Source organism: Diabrotica virgifera, chromosome 8, assembly GCF_917563875.1.
Source record: "Diabrotica virgifera virgifera chromosome 8, PGI_DIABVI_V3a".
Classification (NCBI taxonomy): Eukaryota; Metazoa; Arthropoda; class Insecta; order Coleoptera; family Chrysomelidae; genus Diabrotica; species Diabrotica virgifera.
The window spans coordinates 146,821,016-146,839,550 of record NC_065450.1 but is presented as its reverse complement, the minus strand read 5'-3'; the positions used below and the strand labels follow the sequence as shown (position 1 = coordinate 146,839,550).

Genomic DNA, 18,535 nt, shown 5'->3' with positions numbered 1-18,535 from the left:
AAAATAGTGATTTTATTTGTGGAAGGAAAACAAAGGGATGGTTAAGAAATATAATGGTAGGATCCATATCAGGTAAAAATGGATATTGAAGATATGGGATCGGTGAATCACAGAGAATGATGTTAGGAAACGGCAGAAATGCAAACATTTTTTTATATGAAATATTTTAATATAATGTGATGGTATGAACTACTTTATTTAATGCGGATAAACCAGAATTTTCGTTAAATTTATTTTATGTTTGACATTTCCATTTCCAAACGTAGTCCTTAAAATAAAAATTACTGTTTTGTTACTTTAACAATATTGAAGAATTTGATAAATAGCCCTGCATGTTATCGCCTTTCCCAGTAGTTGTGGAGATATTTTACAGTTACTCTATATAGTTTTTCATTTTTTGGCTGAGCGATGTGTACACCACCGTGAAAACAGACAAGGACTGAAGTTCCTAGAAAGTTGGAACGTGCATGGAGTCGAATATTCAACTAGTAGTCTACAAAGGGCCAATTTCTCATATTGAGTTCAACTCCAGTTTAACCTGAACTTTTAGTGAACGTCAGTTTAAAAGTGAATCGTCTTTCTCAATTCACGTTCAACCGATGGCAGTTTAAAGTTAAACGATGCTTGAACGCTGGAATTCGGTTGTTCAAAGATTTCAGAACCCAGTTCAGATGATTTCATGGATTACGCATGCGTTGTATTAACACGAAACGCTATCATAATATAAATATAACCCATTTTATTATATTAAGCCTAACGATAAAGGATAACATTATTTTTGTTTTTATTACATTTATTTATAATTATTCAAATAACTATTTGTCTATAAATACTTAAATTTTACTTTATTCAAAAACAGTATAAAAAAGGTCGTACAAAGTGGCGATAAATGCCATCTATTGGCATTTCTCGAAAGCTGTAGAACGTGCACTCACAATGAGAAACGCATTCCAAACAAAACCGAAGTTCACCGGTGAACCTAGTTCAACTGAACCATAGACTAACTCAGGTATGAGATATCGACCATAAGGGACCCTAAGAGTCAATCGGACTTATCTTGAACGTATGTTCTTTCTCCCTGAGAAGTGGTTGCTTTCAGCCCTCAAGTAAAAGCAACCCTGACTCCACTCCAATGATGAAGTAGGGAATAACATAAGAGGAACCTATATCCAAATTTTCAAGAAAAACCGTCGTCACGCTGAAAATCACACTCCAAAGCGGTCATTTACGTGGCTAATATGAATTTTAATAAATAAAATAAAAATTTAATAAACCCTGTCCAGGCTATATAAATTAAGTAACTAAGCATTAACTTTTTAATTTAAAATCTCTTACATAAATACATAATATTTGCGTAGCAGTAACTTTTAATTGAAATACGGATTATTGTAACATTATGTGTTTGATATAATAGACCAGGGCGCATCTGTAAAAATATTAGTACATTTGGACGTTGAGAGGTGACAAATTTTTTTGCAGAAATTGCTTGAAAATAACTCAAATGATAATATTTGAGTTATCCTCCCTCTCAAAAAGGTCCAGAAGATTATTTCAATAATCAAAAGGAGAAAAAATGAAGGAAAAATTCGATTTTTTTCTTCGTTTTTTGATTATAACTTTAAAAGTATGTATTCATTTCCGAGAAAAGTTGTACTGGCACAAAAATTGCGTAATTAAATTTCCTACAATATATACAATAGGTTAAAAATTTAAAAAATTGTCACCCTTGTTGCAAAATAGCAATAATTGCGAAAAAAACATACAACAACAAATATTCGCATTTTACGTTTTTCAACCATTTATGCTACACTTAGGACCTTCATATTTCACCCAGAAAAACTTTATGATACAGTAAAACAGTACTGTAAATTTCATTAAGATCGGTTGAAGAATAGATTTTGCAAAAAAAATTTTGCAATCCAACTTTCGCAAAAAAAATTCATTTTTTCAAAATGTTACAGGACTGAATGTAAAACACATAGCAAGTTGAATTTTTTTTGCCTATAGAAGTGTACTGTACCTTTCATTTGCAATTTGCAAAATTAAAATCGATTAACTACCACGGCGTCAGGAATTTTTTTAAATAAACATTAATTATTGGTGCTACGCGCAGGACAGCTGATAGTTTGCTCTGATTGGGCATTCCAATGACCTTTGATAATGATTGATACATTTTAATTTTTATTACATTTCGATATAAATAAATAAATTTGTTTATTGCAAAATAAAAACACCTACTCTATCTTTTGAAATAACGCTTTTTAACAAAAACTTTCTTTGTTCATATATTTTAACTTAGAGAATAAAAGTTTATTATTTTTAAACATGTGCAATTGTTTAAACAATATTTCACAAACGATAATAAAATTAGTTTGATTTTTGTGGAATTAAAATATTAAAATACAACAAAATGTAGAGTAAGAAAATAATATATTAGATAAAGATTGGAAGAAATTTTGATGGAAATCAACGTGTGTGAATCGAACAGCGCTGTCCTACGCGTAGCACCAAAAATTAATGTTTATTTAAAAAATTTCCTGACGCCGTGGTAATTAATCGATTTTAATTTTGCAAATTGCAAATGAAAAATACAGTACACTTCTATAGGCAAAAAGAAATTCAACTTGCTATCTGCTTTATTTTCAGTCCTGCAACATTAAAAAAAATGAATTTTTTTGCGAAAGCTGGATTGTAAAATTTATTTTGCAAAATCTATTAAACAGTCTTAATGAAATTTACAGTGTTGTTTTAATATATCATAAAGTTTTTCTGGGTAAAATATCGAGGTCCTAAGTGTAGCGTAAATGGTTGAAAAACGTAAAATGCGAATACTTGTTTTTGTATGGTTTTTTTCGCAATTATTGCTATTTTGCAACAAGGGTGACTATTTTTTAAATTTCTAACCGATTCTGTATTGTAGGAAATTTACTTACGCAACTTTTATGTCAGTACAACTTTTCTCAGAAATGAATAGTTTTAAAGTTATAATCAAAAGACCAGTAAAAAAAATCAAATTTTTCCTTCATATTTTGACATTTTGATTATTTAAACAATGTTCCGAACCATATTGAGTGGGAGGATAACTCAAATATTATTATTTGAGTTATTTTTAAGCAATTTCTGCAAAAAAATTTGAGTAACCTCTCAACGTCCATCTCAAAACAGATGCGTCCTGGACTATAAGTAACTAAAAATTCCGATATCAGTTGTTGTTCATACATATTTATAAATAGTTATTTTTATCAACCGCGAATAGGTTTCTCTAAATTTCTCGTTTCGGTGGGAAGAGCGTTATAGAAATTATTATTATTGTATTCCGTACTAGCAGCTGTTTTTATTTTTCAGCCGCGAGCCGCGAGTTCAGTTTCCTCCCAGTATTACTAAAAATTTACCGTTCCCACCCTACTTTAAAAATAATAAAAAATTATGTACGTAGTCAGTTGTTCATGTTCAGTCAGTCAGTCTTCACTTTCACTATTCAGTCGGTTTTGTACTACGTTTGAAAACGAACGTGCACTAAAAATGTGAACCGGTCGCGGTAGTGCTTATCGGAAAAAGTATGTTTGAGGTCACTTCGTAATAGTAAGAAGTTGATAATAATAGCCTGTTGCCGTCTTATAAAATGTTGTTTTTGTATACCAAATGATTATAACAATATTATTGTCAGCAGAAGTTTTAAAACATTTTGGGATTCTACGATTATTTTTGTATTTTATGATATCTAAAAGTTCAAAACAACTTCGTGTAAATACTGATAAAATATACCTATCATTTAGGAAATTTTTGTAACGCAGCCGTTCAGATTAGTCAGACGCAAGCGCATCAGTCCCTTTTCTTTTCCTTTGTTCGATGGACGAGTCCACTTTCTGTTTGGAGGGGAGGACTGTATCGTTACAGTTACAGTTTTATTCAGTGCTTTTTTTATCGGTAATCGGTGTTTGTGAGCGTTTCTAAAAATAACTTATTTATATTAGTGCGCACTGCGCAGTAGGTTTATATCGTTCGAAAATGGCGTACAATAAAGTTGTGTGTCGGCTGTGCTTATCGGAAAAGGAACTAAACTGTGTTTTTGAAAATAATTCTGAAAAAAAGGATTTACAAGATGTGATATTTACTACTACTGGAGTTAAGGTATCTATCTCATCAAAAATTATTAATTCGTGACCATTTTATAAAATATGTATTGTACCTTGTAGATATAAAAAAATTATTTTAGTCCTATCTTTTTTTAATATTCAATGAATTCAGTGTTATGTTATAGATATAGAAGAGTTTAGTTTGAATACGATAATACGTACATGTCAAATATACAGAATCTCACAAAAGATTGGTAATAAATTAAACCACGATATTTAGAGATGAAAATAATTCGAGTTGGCCTAACTTATATGCAAACAAAGTTAAAAGTTTCGGTTCTACCATTATTTTTTCATATTTTATGCTATCTGACAAATTCAAAACAACTTCATGTAAATACTGATAAGTGATAAACTACATAGGATTAGGAAATTTTTTTACGCATCCGTTCACATTAGTCAGCCGCAAGCGCATCAGTCGATCAGTACCTTATCTTGTGCTTTGTTCTATGGACGAGCCCACTTTCTGTTTGGAGGGGAGGACTATATCGTTACAGTTTTATTCCGTGCTTTTTTATCGGTGATCGGTGTTTGTGAGCGTTTCTAAAAATAACTACATACTTATTTACATCAGTGCGCAGTAGCAGTAGGTTTATATCGTTCAAAAATGGCGTATTCTCCTTCTCATAGTTCAGTGCGTCATAATTTTTCGCTTTCTTTCTAACGTATTAAGTTATAAGTGACAGAAAAAAAGGTACGTCCGTGATTAAAATCATTTATAACATTTATTCTAGTTGTTGATAGATGGCGCTATATTCGAACAAAAAAGTATTTATGTATTATCTACACGACTATGATCTGTACAATTTATAAAACTATGCAAATAAAGAACATGCCTTTTTATAATTGAAATAAACACAATTGATTTGTTTTTATACCAAATTACGATTACCATTCTGACAACTGTCAGTTTTAATTAAAATGTCATGCTATGACACGATTCTCTACATTCTTAAAATCATATATTACATCATTAATGACACACTGAAGGACTGAGAAAAACTCGTAGATATGTAATAGGTAAATAATCAGTAAATCGATAAACCTAAATCTTTTATTTTTCGATTATATCGCCATCTATCAACAACTGGATAACTGTTATACATGTGTATGTATCACGGGCGTGCCTTTTTTTTCTGTCACTTGCGTCATACTGAAAAAAGCCTCTGAGAAGAACCATACAATAAAATTGTGTGTCGGCTGTGCTTTTCGGAAAAGGAACTAAATTGTGTCTTTGATAATAATTCTGAAAAAAAGAATTTACAAGGTGTGATATTTACTACTACTTCTCATTAAAAATTATTAATTCGCGGCCATTTTATAAAATATTTATTGGCCTTATAGATATAAAGAAAGTTATTTTAGTCCTATCTTATATATTATATTCAATATATCAATACGGGGGGGCCTTTCTTTTTGGGTGCTGTTAATTATATATAGTTATCCAAAGTATACAAAATATAATGTGCAACATCTTCACGTCTGGCCCCCCCCTGAAAATTTTTATATGGGCGCCCGTGAATTCAATGTTGTCTTGAGTTTAGTATGAATGCGAAAATACATACTTACATATCAAATATTACAGAATCTCGCAAAAAATTGGTCATAAATTAAACCACGACATTTTTTATATTTAAAGATAAAAATAAGTCGATTTGGCCATAAGATAAAAATACGTATAGGTATCATTAGGAAATTTTTGTTACGCAGCCGTTCACATTACTCACATTAGTTAGCCGCAAGCGCAGCAGTCCCTCATCTTTTCCTTTGTTCGATGGACGAGTCCAATTTCTATTTCGAGGGAGGACTATATTGCTACAGTTATATTCAATGCGCCATCGAAGTTTTCATGTTTTCAAGCGTTGCTAAATATAACATTTACATTTTTTGATCAACGTGGCGCGCAATATGTTTAAATCGTTTAAAAATGGTGTATAGTCGAAACGAAGATCGGTGGGATATGCGTATTTTATCAATGAAATTCGATATGTTTACGACATTCTAGAAGCCGCTAAAGATAAGATGTTTCTAAATTAGTCGACGGATATTAGTACAGTTAAAATAATTAGACGATAACTGGACGATAATGATTATGCAAGTGAAATTTAACGTTTTTTCTACTTTAATGATAAAAAAGCAAGTTCATTAGCGGAACCGAATTCGAATTCAAAATTATTTTGCAAATCATATTTGAAACATTTGGTTAAAACATCTTTTATGTTGGCAAAAAAATATATTAATTTGCCTGGGCGAAATTACAGTCCTGCTTATCTTAGAAGGGATCTGTTAATATCAACATTCACGCAATGTTGCCAAACTGAATTTTGTTATATTCGGTGTAAATTTTCCAACGGATTCCCGCGCCGACTATATAATAAAGTTGTCTGTCGCCTGTGCTTATCGGAAAACGAACTGAATTGGGTTTTTGAAAATAATTCTGAAAAAAAAATGATTTACGAGTGATATTTATTAAAACTTTAAAAAGGGTAAACCCTATAGTTGGCTGTATACCTTCGATAAAACAACGGGGAATGAAGTAAACACTTCTGTTGTATATAGGTGTATTAATGTATTAAAGTTCTTAAAATTTATCCACAAGGGAGTGGAAGTACAAAACGTTTTCGGTCAAACTGACCATCATCAGTGTAAACGTGCAGTGTACAAGTAATTGTAACTAGCCACTTCAATAGGTGTAAAAACCTCTAAATTACATTATTGTTACATTATACAGGGTGTACCCGAAAATAGTGCGTTCCTTTAAGGTATGGATATAATACACAATTTAGAACAAAAAAGTCCTATATCATTTTTCTAAAGTTAACTGTTTCCAAGAAAAAAATTACATTGTTTTTCATATAGGTGAATTTTAGGAGAATATAGGAGAACTTGCTGTGACTGGAAATTTAATTTAATAACCCCTTGTTTAGTTACTCTAAAGTGTGATTTTTGCGGTTGTTGACATGGTAGGTAACTACCTGCAAAATAATGGATATGGGTTTGGTTGATATTTACATTATTTTACCTAATATCAGATGCAACTGACCTACAAACCTAATTTTTTAATCTTTAGATTTTTGAGTGCGTTGTTGCCAGACTTCAATTTGCATATCAAAATGTATTTTCGTTTTTTGGTCAAACGGATCAATTTAGAAAAAATGTTATAAGACTTTTTTGCTCTACATTGTGCCTTCTACCTTTAAGGAACGCACTATTTTCGGGGACACCCTGTATATTAAAAAGTAGTCGACATTAATAAATAATAAATAAAAATAGTCGATGTCTTTTTTTTTTATAGTTCATTTAGTGAACTTTAAAATCGTGCTTTTACGCTGCAGAGATGACAAAATAGTTGCGAGCGCAATCGGTTTCAGACCGTAGTTTTAAAATAACTAGACCTAAGTGTTCTGTTCTAAAGGGTTGTGTAAATCGCTGTAACACGGCAATTTAACCCTGTAGGATAACGAAAATAGAATTGACAGAAGAAATTAATATGTCAGAAAGAGAAGAAATTGTGCTACAATGGAAGAAACGAAGGAACTGTTGCTCAGATTCGGTGGAGATGTGCGGTGTTTCCGTACATTTTCTTAATAATTAGCTTAGAAATAGATAATATTGAAATGACAATAGAAATATTAAATACCATGAAATGACAATAGAAATATTGAATACCATGAAATGACAATAGAAATACTGAATAAAATACTGGGCGCCATGGTCTACCAAGAAAATGGAAGAAAAAACAAAAAAACTTAAGAAAAATAATTAAAGTAAAAAATTAATAAAAGACAAAAAATTATCGCAAAGTATGTGGCAAAATAAACAGTACCGAAATGAATATTGAAATGTTTATGATTATTTATATATCTATAATACATGATATACCTAGCCTTGCAAACATCAGTCACGACGACGCACTTTCCCGATAAAACAGATGTTAAAGATGCCTTCTGGCCAGTGGCGGATCTACGGGGAGGGAAAATGAGGAAATTTCCACCCTAACAAGGTCCAAAATTAAAGAAAAAATCTGTTTATTTTTAAAAATATATTAGCTCACATGAAACCGAAACCACAGAAAGACAAATTCAACCCAATTAACACGCTAGTTAGGAAAATTAAGGGAACTTAATGCCTATAAGTTATTATTTATGTCTTTTATGTAATCTAAGGTTATCTTTTTTATTTTTTTTTTTTTTTTGGTTGGTTTTTCATTGGAAGTTCCTTCCTAAGGCAAATTTCTAGATCCGCCACTGCCTCTGGTAAGAAAAAATCTTTAATTCTAGTCCTCAATTCCGAAATGGCAGACGGTGACCCCTTCAGCGTTAGTTCTGCTGAGTGGCAGCTCTAAAAATGATCGCACAGTATTCGAAGAGCCTCCCTGGCAGTGTGACAGGTTATCCCGTCTTGCTGAAACCATTGTTGATTTTAAGCTTGGATCGTTTTCGTAACCTTTTCCGTATGGCCGAAAATAGTACTCCACTATAAAAAAATTTTCTGCAAAACTGAGAACCATCCTGAAGTATCTTAACATTAACATGATATTGAAAAACGTTATAGCAACGTTCAGAAACCACTCAATACGTTTCGGCGCATGACACATACAAATTTGAGGCATACGAATTTCAGTACTGTTTATTTTGCCGCATACCGTACATATAAATTTACATGAAGATAAATATAACCTACCTTATTCTTTCTTATTTAGTTGTCGATCAAGAGCACAAGAGAAGGGAATAAGATAATAACCAATAACCAAAACATTATTGCAAATGAATCAAATTTATTGAAAAATAAAATATATAAGAAAATAATATGGACCTCATGCAGATGTTAAAATTATAAGAGTGTTTCCAATTATTACATAATAAAAAACATTTTAAATACTTTGTTGGCCTAGAGACCGTCCTGTCGTTGTTCTACGTTGGTAATATCCAAGACACTTAACTAATCACTTAAGTTACAGTTAACAAAAATATAGATAACTCATACAGAAGTAAACACCTTCGATTTGTATACTGGTATAAAATAGTTTATTAAAAAACTTCTTAAAATGTCATCCAAATGGATTCCAAACGATTTCGATCTAAATTAGATCATCTTAAGTGCATTCTGCTGAGTAGATGAAACTAGCACGCTATTAAAAGTGGTAACCTCAAAATATTTGGTTTACATAGTATTATTTTATAAAATATACCGAACCAACGGTCCAATTGGTTGGTCTGTGCCCACTGAACGGGCAAGAACCTAGCATTTTTTCGAGCAGGGAACTAAGTTGCCCTTTAAGAATTCATAGCATAATATAATCCATTAACATCGACTTACACGAGTCGCTATATTTTATAAAATAATACTATGTAAACCATATATTTTGAGGTTATCACTTTTAAGAGTGTGCTAGTTTCATCTACTTAGCAGAATGCACTGAAGATGATCTAATTTAGATCCAGAACGTTTTACAATCCATTTGGATGACATTTTAAGAAGTTTTTTAATAAACTATTTTATACATATCAAAGTTTTTTACTTCTGTATGAGTTTCTTAACTATGGCATGCAGTCAGCTACTAGAATTTTCCCATTGATTTTATAAAAACAGATAGTACAATTTTGATTACATATCTTCATAAAAAGTTTCAGCAAAACTCATAAAAAATATATAATTGGCATTAGTATTATTGGTTTGTTCACAAACTTTAGAATGATACTTATAACTGCTCATATTGAAACTTCTGATTAACTTCTTGAAGTATTTAGCATGATTGTTAACACAAATAACTGTTTACAGGAAAGAACTTGGATATTAATTATACACCAAAACTTAGCCGGCTTTTTGCTTAAAAGTAGCAAACGGCGCCATGGTCTTGATGCACCAGCGGCACTTGCCGGGGTCTAGCAAGCCACGGAATAACCAGGAAAAACTTCCAACACTGCATACTACATGTTGCTTGAGGTCTTAATTAAACTTCTCAAACCCAAAACTCAACTTCAAACTCAACAAAGAATAAACTCTTCGGTACCGCAGAAGCGGTCCGTCCGAGATATCACCAGGAACTTGAACTAAGAAATTGACTTAGAATCAATAATAATGAACTCCTCAAACTCGGACACTACTTTGCAAATACCTTCTCCTTCTCAATTTACCATATCACTCTCTGACCAGTGGAAAAAATCAAATGTTCCTCCCATTTACTATTAACCAATAAAATATACTTCTAATCACACCTACAACACAGCCATCGAAATGTTTTGACCAATAAAAAAAATAAACAAGAACTCGTATGACTTCCAAACTTTCACACGAAGAACTGCAACTCGACAATTTTGCAGGTGGACAATTTGACGTAATCCAGAGGTTCGTATCAACAAACTCAGGATTTCAGTCGCCAAAAAAATAACAAATCCTTTGGCAGCGGACTTTACATAAACCGTTGACTTTTAAGGGTCGTTTTCACGCTACGTCTTATTGTACGTTTTGTGTGTCATGCAAAACGTACGACAAAACGTACGTTTTGTCAAGTGTATAGATACATATTAACGTTTTTCAAACAATGTGTTCAATCCTCGAGACAAAACAATCGCGCGACTACAAATCGCAAGTGGAGTCCGGCGCTTATGATTTTCCCATCATATCTTCGATCTGACCTTGGATTTTATTTCGATTCATTTCATTTCTTGTTATAAAACGTACGTTTTGTCGTACGTTTTGCATGACACACAAAATGTACAATAAGACGTAGCGTGAAAATGACGCTTAAGATAAAACTTCGAGCGGAAAGATAAACACAATGATGACAATGTGTGAGAAAATTAGCGATTGTTAACAAGGTCTATCACATATTCATTCAATATTGGAAGCGATCTACTTATGCATACAAGGTGGGACGACAATGTTTAATATAAAAAATGGAAATTACTCGTTTCTTGATAAGGTAGAATTGTCGTGACTTTGAAACCGTTTCACCGTTATCAACATTGCATAATTACTTATTTGTTGACTATTGCTTGTTTGCTGCCATTATAAATGTTTAGAACGCGTAGTTATAATCATGTTTTTCTATAACCAGTTCAGACAATAACAGATCCTTTGACAGTTTTGGATGTTTTCTACATAACAGAAATGTTTTGTAGAGCATAGCACAATTTATAAATAAAGAATGATAAAAAAAAACATAATATTTGTTAACTCTTCTTTCTCTTTACTTATGATAATATTTCAGTGTAGCATCAAATCAAAATTATTTGAATGGAATAACTACAGTAAAGCTGCTACATTTTCAGTTTTTGTGTCAAGTGTATAAATGAAAAACAATTTATCTGATGTAAATATTTTATGTAAAAGACACCGCACACATCTTATGGAAAATATAATGTCACTCAGATGAAATAAAATTTATATGAATAGATTGGTCTCGAAATTACAATAATTTCATGTCATTGCGCAATTTATGAATTTTGATTAATAACGGCGTAAATTGTAATTAAAGTTTATCGAAATCATATTTTTAAGTCCATAAAACTGGCATTCATAAATACTGTTAGTGTAGGGGCTATTGAAAAGAGATTACCCAGTGTAAGATAAGCGGATTAGAGGAACTATATGCTTTTGTAGGCCTGGTTAAATTATACCCACTTTATTATCTATAAGCCTCTGACTTAAAGATTTATGAAGTGGCGATTTCGAAAATATTTTGTCTCTTTGCTCATTTAAATTTCCATTTGATTTTAGATTTGTTTACATCAATTTACGCCGTTATTGTTGAAAATTCACAGTTGGCGCAATGATATGAAATCATTATAATTTTGACACCAATATATTCATGTAAATTTTATTTCATTTGATTGACATATTTTCCATAAGATATGTGCGGTGTCCTTTGTAATGAATTGAAAAAAAATCGATTTAGCATTAACATATTTTACTTTCTGTATACTTTTAATGATAATTTTTAACAGTATATTTTTTGTTGCAGATTTTGGAGAAAGATGTCATCTCTAGGAAAATATGTGCCAATTGCAGTAAAGTGGTTGTTAAAATGAACGAATTCAGAGAGAGATCTATTAGGACTGACAAGTATCTTAAGGTAACCTATCACGAAGGAAAATAATAGTCTAGATTTTTTAACTCATTTCTGTTTTCAGGAAAAATGTATCGAACATTTGAAAGCGACGAAAATGAAAATTCCCAACACCAATATCACGATTACAACAAGAAAACTACCCCGAAAAGAAAAAATAGACGATTCCAATGATAATGATAATCACTGCCAAAATGAGTTAGATGAATCGAAAAAATGTGAAAATTTTCAGGAGAAATGTATCGAGCATTCAAGAGCGACGAAAATGAAAATTCCCAACAGCAATGTCACGATTACAGCAAGAAAACTACCCCGAAAAGAAAAATTAGACGATTCCAATAATGATGATGATAATCACTGCCAAAATGAGTTAGATGAATCGAAAAAATGTGAGAATTTTCAGGAGAAATGTATCGAGCATTCAAGAGCGATGAAAATGAAAATTCCCAACAGCAATGTCACGATTACAGCAAGAAAACTACCCCGAAAAGAAAAATTAGACGATTCCAATAATGATAATGATAATCACTGTCAAAATAAGTTAAATGAATCGAAAAAAGGAGAAAGTTGTCAGGAGAAATGTATCAAACATTTAACAGCGACGAAAATGAAAATTCCCAACACCAATGTCACGATTACGACAAAAAAACTACTTCGAAAAGAAAAATTAGACGATTGCAATAATAATAATGATAATCTCTGCCAAAATGAGTCAGATGAATCGAAAAAAGAGGAGAATAATAGGTATTCCCACAATGCAAGTATACCTAGGAAAGTGTCTGTTCATAAATCAGTATCCGAACTTTTTTTGCGTCATCCGAACCTTAAATTACGTACTGATGTTCTAGCATTCGATGTCAGTCCTTGCGTAAGCTTAGAATTAGACGAAGTCGAAAAATACTGTAATGATAATAATATAAATTTAAAATTAGCTACTGAAAGAGCAACACGTGTAAACACTGCCCGTAAAAAGACTACTGCGTTAAATAATAAAAATATTTCGAATTGGAATAGTTCTTCAGAAGCGAATACTTCAAAAGACAAAATAATTAGTCCAAATAATCCGGAAAACGCTCAAGCTCCGTTGAAAGTGAGTCCAATTAGTATTAGGCTCGGAGAGGACCGAAATAATTTTAAAGTAACTCCTATTAGTATCAAACTCGCTGATGATCGCGCAAAGTTTAAAATTATTTCAGACTCATCTAAACGCAAAAGGGAAAGTAGTGAAAATACCGAAACAATTACGGTAACAAAACAAAGCAAAATTAAAAGAAGAAGATTATCTTCGAGTGACTTTACGTCCGACAAAGACCAAACTAATCCAACATTATTTGAAACTTTAGGATTAAAACCCAGTCAACCTTCATCTGAACAAACAAATACTTATAAGTGTAATATTTGCTTATCAGTGCAGAAAAACGCAAAGGCTCTTAAACATCATTATAGGGAACATTTTTGTTGTAGTTTTTGTAAAACAAGATTTAGACTAGTTGAACGTAGAATATCTCACGAAAAGAAATGTACTGTACGTCACGCTTTAAATAGTAAACCATATGTCAAATTAACTAGAGTTGAGTTGATAAACAAATATCCCTTACATAGTGGTAATTCTGTCATCAATAAAAATAGTGTAGATTGTAACGAAGTTATAGTATTATCCGACGATGACGAACCAGTTATTAAATCAACTAACGTTTCTAACGTATCCAATTCTTTGGTATCAAAATCTAATTCTGGTGTATTGTTGGGTATAACTCACGCTGAAAATAGTCGAAGTAAAGTTAGTAGGCCAGAGAAGCAAATTAAAACAGCCAATGCTGTATCTGTAGTTACAACTGAATCCAGCAGTATTGAAAAAGGTACCAATGATGGTGAAGCGGAACTCGGCAAAATTACAACATATTCCCCAGCTAAATCTAACACGTTTCCAAAGCCCCCTGCTACAGTCGGTAACAACGATGTTTTACCTCAAACTGACGTATCAAGTAATAATGCAGAGGTTCCGCCAGTACAATATTCAAGCACAGCAATAGTGAGGCCCGATGTTAAAATAAAAGAAGATACTTTGCTAAATGCTAATAATTTAAATGGTTCCGACATTACTCTGCTAAAAGAATTATTAAAACACGCAAAAGGAGTCGAGAGTAAGTCGTTAAAAGAACCAACGCCTGAGGATATAAGTAGAAATGGGACGATGAAAAATATGTTTTTGCAATTAGCATTGTATAGAGTTCCAGTAAACATTCGACATGGTCAACATTCTGTAACTTTCTCTAAAGCAGAAACTGAAATAAACAAAGAGGTAACAATGTGGGATGATATAAATCCATTATCTTTATTAAATAGAAATGCAAATATGGATATTACCAATGTATCATTGAACCCAAGTGAAACTGTACTCGTAAATTCTGGGCAGACAAATAATCCAGCGACTTTGCAACGTAGTGTGCCAGTTCCGGTTATACTGAACAGTGCAGTATCAAGAATGCATCAAACACTAGGAATTATGTTAACACCTAATACCCAATATTCCAAAACACATTCTTCATCTCAAGCTCAAACAATAATATCTAGTCCTAATACGCCTTCACAATCTTCTGTAACGGTAACATCCCCTAATGGTGTTCGAACCGTTTTTTCCCAAAGTTTTACTCCCAATTTTCTTAATAATTCAAACGCACACTTACTCAATTCTACAAATAACACTTCACCACAGAATAGTAATGCCAGTTCTCAACAAATACTTCCTCGTACTCTAAACAACGCAATAGTTAATAATGCTACAAATAGTTCTCAAAAAGAATTTATACCCATATCAAACACTTCAATTAATTCAACAAATGGTGTTTCTCATGTTTTTAGATCACCTGGAGATCTAAGAACTGTAGTAATTGATGGCAAATCTGTAGTAATTGATAGCAATATTATCGGCTACCAACGTTTGAGGGGTGCACCTACCGAATCAAATATGCAATTTATATATTCTAACAGTAATAATCGACAGATTGCTGCACCTTTGTTAAATAACCAGCGTGTCATACTGAACGCTACAGTGGCAAATTGTACTACAACGCAGAATACAGTTACAAGCAACAATATTCAACAGAATACCTTAAACACAACAAGTCTTATTCCAAACACTAATATCAGTAATAATTTTAGTAACTTTAGTGTACCTCAAACTCCTGTTGTACCTCCTGCACCTTTGTTAAATAACCAGTGTGTCATACTGAACGCTACAGTGGCAAATGGTAATACAACTCCGAGTACAGTTACAAGCAACGATATTCAACAGAATACCTTAAACACAATAAGTCTTATTCCAAACACTAATACCAGTCATAATTTTAATACCTTTAGGGTACCTCAAACTCCTGTTGTACCTAATAATTTGACTTATTCCAAACCTATGATTAGAGTTAAAAATATATGTGATTTAAAATAATTGTCAATAAGTAAATTTTTATATTTTTGTATTATATTATTTATAAAATAATAAAATATTACTACGTAGTTTTCTTATTACCTCTAAAATATCCAAATCATCATCATTCAACCCGGATCTATCCATTGCTGGATATAGGTCTCCCTCAGTCTTCTCAAGAGAAGAAACATGTTCAAATACATTTCATTAAATACACAAACAATCTCAGATAGGCCGACGACACGATCAGTGGCGTAACAAACTCCGTCGGCCCCCATCCCGCAGAATTTGAAATGGGGCCCCTTTTAACCCGGGAGCAGTCGCGCCGTTAAAAAAAATCCAACTTTTTATCATTTTCCGTGATAACTTAATGAAAAATTTTGCAACATAACTTTCCACTTGTAAGTGCCTCGAAGAAAATTGTAGTAATGCGTAGGATTTTTTTTTAATTTCATTTTTATTTTTTTTGTGGAATTTATGGCTTTGGTGGGAACCAATTAGTTTTAAAATTGTTAGAAATAGATATTTTTAACATAAGCAAACAAAAATATTATAAAATTGAAATTTGTTTTAAATTCGTATTGTTAGATTTTGTTCTACTCGCAACTGCTTACGTGACAGAAGTGAGCGCGACTGCTCCCGCGTTAAACAATTATAGGTCTGGATCCCGCGTATGAAAAAAAAGTTGATTAATAGCAAGCTGGAAATTTGTTAATAGCTTAAGGGTGTCTAGTCTGATAAATTTTGATATATGGGAACACTGTAACAGGGGCAGTTTTAATTGTGGAACAGATTAAAAATTTGGAATGGTCAGACCACGAATACGGCACATTTATTTTGTCCGACAGAACAGACTTAAACTCTCCGAACAGAGATTAAACTCTCATGCAAATATCAGACTGCTATTTATCACCTGTCATAATTCCTGTCATTTGACATGTTCTACGGAACACTCATTAAAACGCCCATTTGGTGATAAATAGCAGTCTGATTTTTGCATGAGAGTTTAATCTCTGTTCGGAGAGTTTAAGTCTGTTCTGTCGGACAAAATACATGTACCGTTTTCGTGGTCTGACCGTTACAAATTTTTAACCTGTTCCACAATTAAAACTTCCCCTGTTCCAGTGTTCCCATATATTAAAGTTTGTCCGACTAGACACCCTTAAGCTATTAACAAATTTTCAGCTTGCTATTAATCAACTTTTTTTTCATACGCGGGATCCAGACCTACTACTAAATACGACTTATTTAACAAAAACTTTTTTGTGTTAGCGTTATCATTCACTGTTCATAACAACTTACATTTCTCATCTTTATTGGTATACAGACCCATTCCAAATAAATAATTTATTTTGTTGTTTTCTGTACCTACAATACATTTAATAACCAGCTTTAAAAATAGTAAATGTTAAAACAATTCTTTCTTGATTTCTTATACAGTGTGTTTGCGTAGCATGGAACCTACGGGACACTTTTTTATTACATATCTATATTACGAAAAAAAGTTATTCTTCATAAAATGCTCTGCATGGTATAAAACCTAAGTTGCAATAATCAGATATTAAATTTTATTGATTTTATACGAGGTAGGTATATCAAAAAATATTAATTTCGCTCAATAGTACCTATACCACCTTTATATTTTACAATATTGAAAAATTTTATTATAAAAAGTTGTTCGCAATTAAAAACTATGTTTAAATATGCAATTATATCATTCCAGTTGAAATATTGTGAATTATAAAGGTACTTAATATAATATTTGTGTACTTACTTACTTTTGTTTCGATTAATTGGGTAATTATAGGATGAAATAAAATTAATAAAACACATGGTTCAAATTGACATCTGAGAGGGGTGCTCCCTCCTCTTCTCTTTTTTTCACTTTATTGAATAGGCAATTTCTAGCGAATGCCAGCCATCTAAATGATGTCATCATGACATCTCCCTTCCTAAGATAATAATTCAACATTCGCTGGAAAAGAACATGTCAAGAACTTAGAAGCTATTACAATAATAAACATGTAGACCCATACACATATATACACACATATACAGATAAACAGCTTATACACTATGATTAAAGTTTAGCAGAAAGTTAATTACCAAATTATAAAATCATAAAATACATTGCTTACACATTATAAATTAGGTCGAACAGGAGGTCTAACAATTCGCCCAGATCTTGTTCTACAAGATGTATGCTCAGAGATTACAGTTGAATTATTTATTTCATGATCTGATAAATCTGTATCACATCTGGAAGAGTGATTAGAACTTACACTTGAATTTAATGAATTTTCAACAGTGTCGCGTATGTGTGTGCTATTTGCAGAAGGTGCATTATCATATTGAAACTGATTGTAACTACATGAAGCTTCACCTGAATTTACATTTTTCAACTCTACTTTTATTAGGTGAGCTCTATTTCTTACTACAACATTATTAGTTCCACATAATCTTATTTTATATGATCTCGGATTAGACAGTTTTTCAACTACTATACCATCTAGCCATTTTTCTTTGTTAGATTCATTAAAATTTTTTACTTTAACTTGATCATTAATTTTTAATACAGGCAATTCTTTAGTATTTTTATCATAGTACTTTTTATATTGATTTTGCCTTTGTGTTAATTCCTTCCGTACATTGTTTTTTACCACTTGTGGTCTCAAATTTGATTTTAATACAGGAAAAGTTGTTCTAACTTTGCGACTATATAGCAATTCAGCAGGACTTGGAACTTTATCTGATATTGGTGTATTCATTAAATCTAATATACACAAATAAGGATCTTCATTAGATTTGAATGCCTTTTTTAACATTGACTTTGCAGTTTGTACAAATCTTTCTACCTGACCATTGGATTGAGGAAAATGGGGACTAGATGTTTTATGAGAAAAC

At 31.9% G+C, this 18,535-nt stretch overlaps 1 protein-coding gene across 5 annotated transcripts in view; it reads left to right on the top strand.

Moving 5' to 3' along the window:
* The window catches only part of LOC126889765 (protein PF3D7_1417600-like), a 67,200-nt gene extending 51,480 nt beyond the window's left edge, over window positions 1-15,720 (top strand). For 2 of the 5 annotated variants that reach the window (XM_050658343.1, XM_050658346.1), the window contains 2 exons: window positions 12,103-12,213; window positions 12,272-15,720. In XM_050658343.1, coding sequence (XP_050514300.1) covers window positions 12,103-12,213; window positions 12,272-15,652 — 3,492 coding nt within the window. In that variant the 3' untranslated portion in view covers window positions 15,653-15,720. The other 3 variants (XM_050658347.1, XM_050658344.1, XM_050658348.1) reach the window with 3 other exon arrangements.
* Window positions 15,721-18,535: the final 2,815 nt, after the last annotated feature.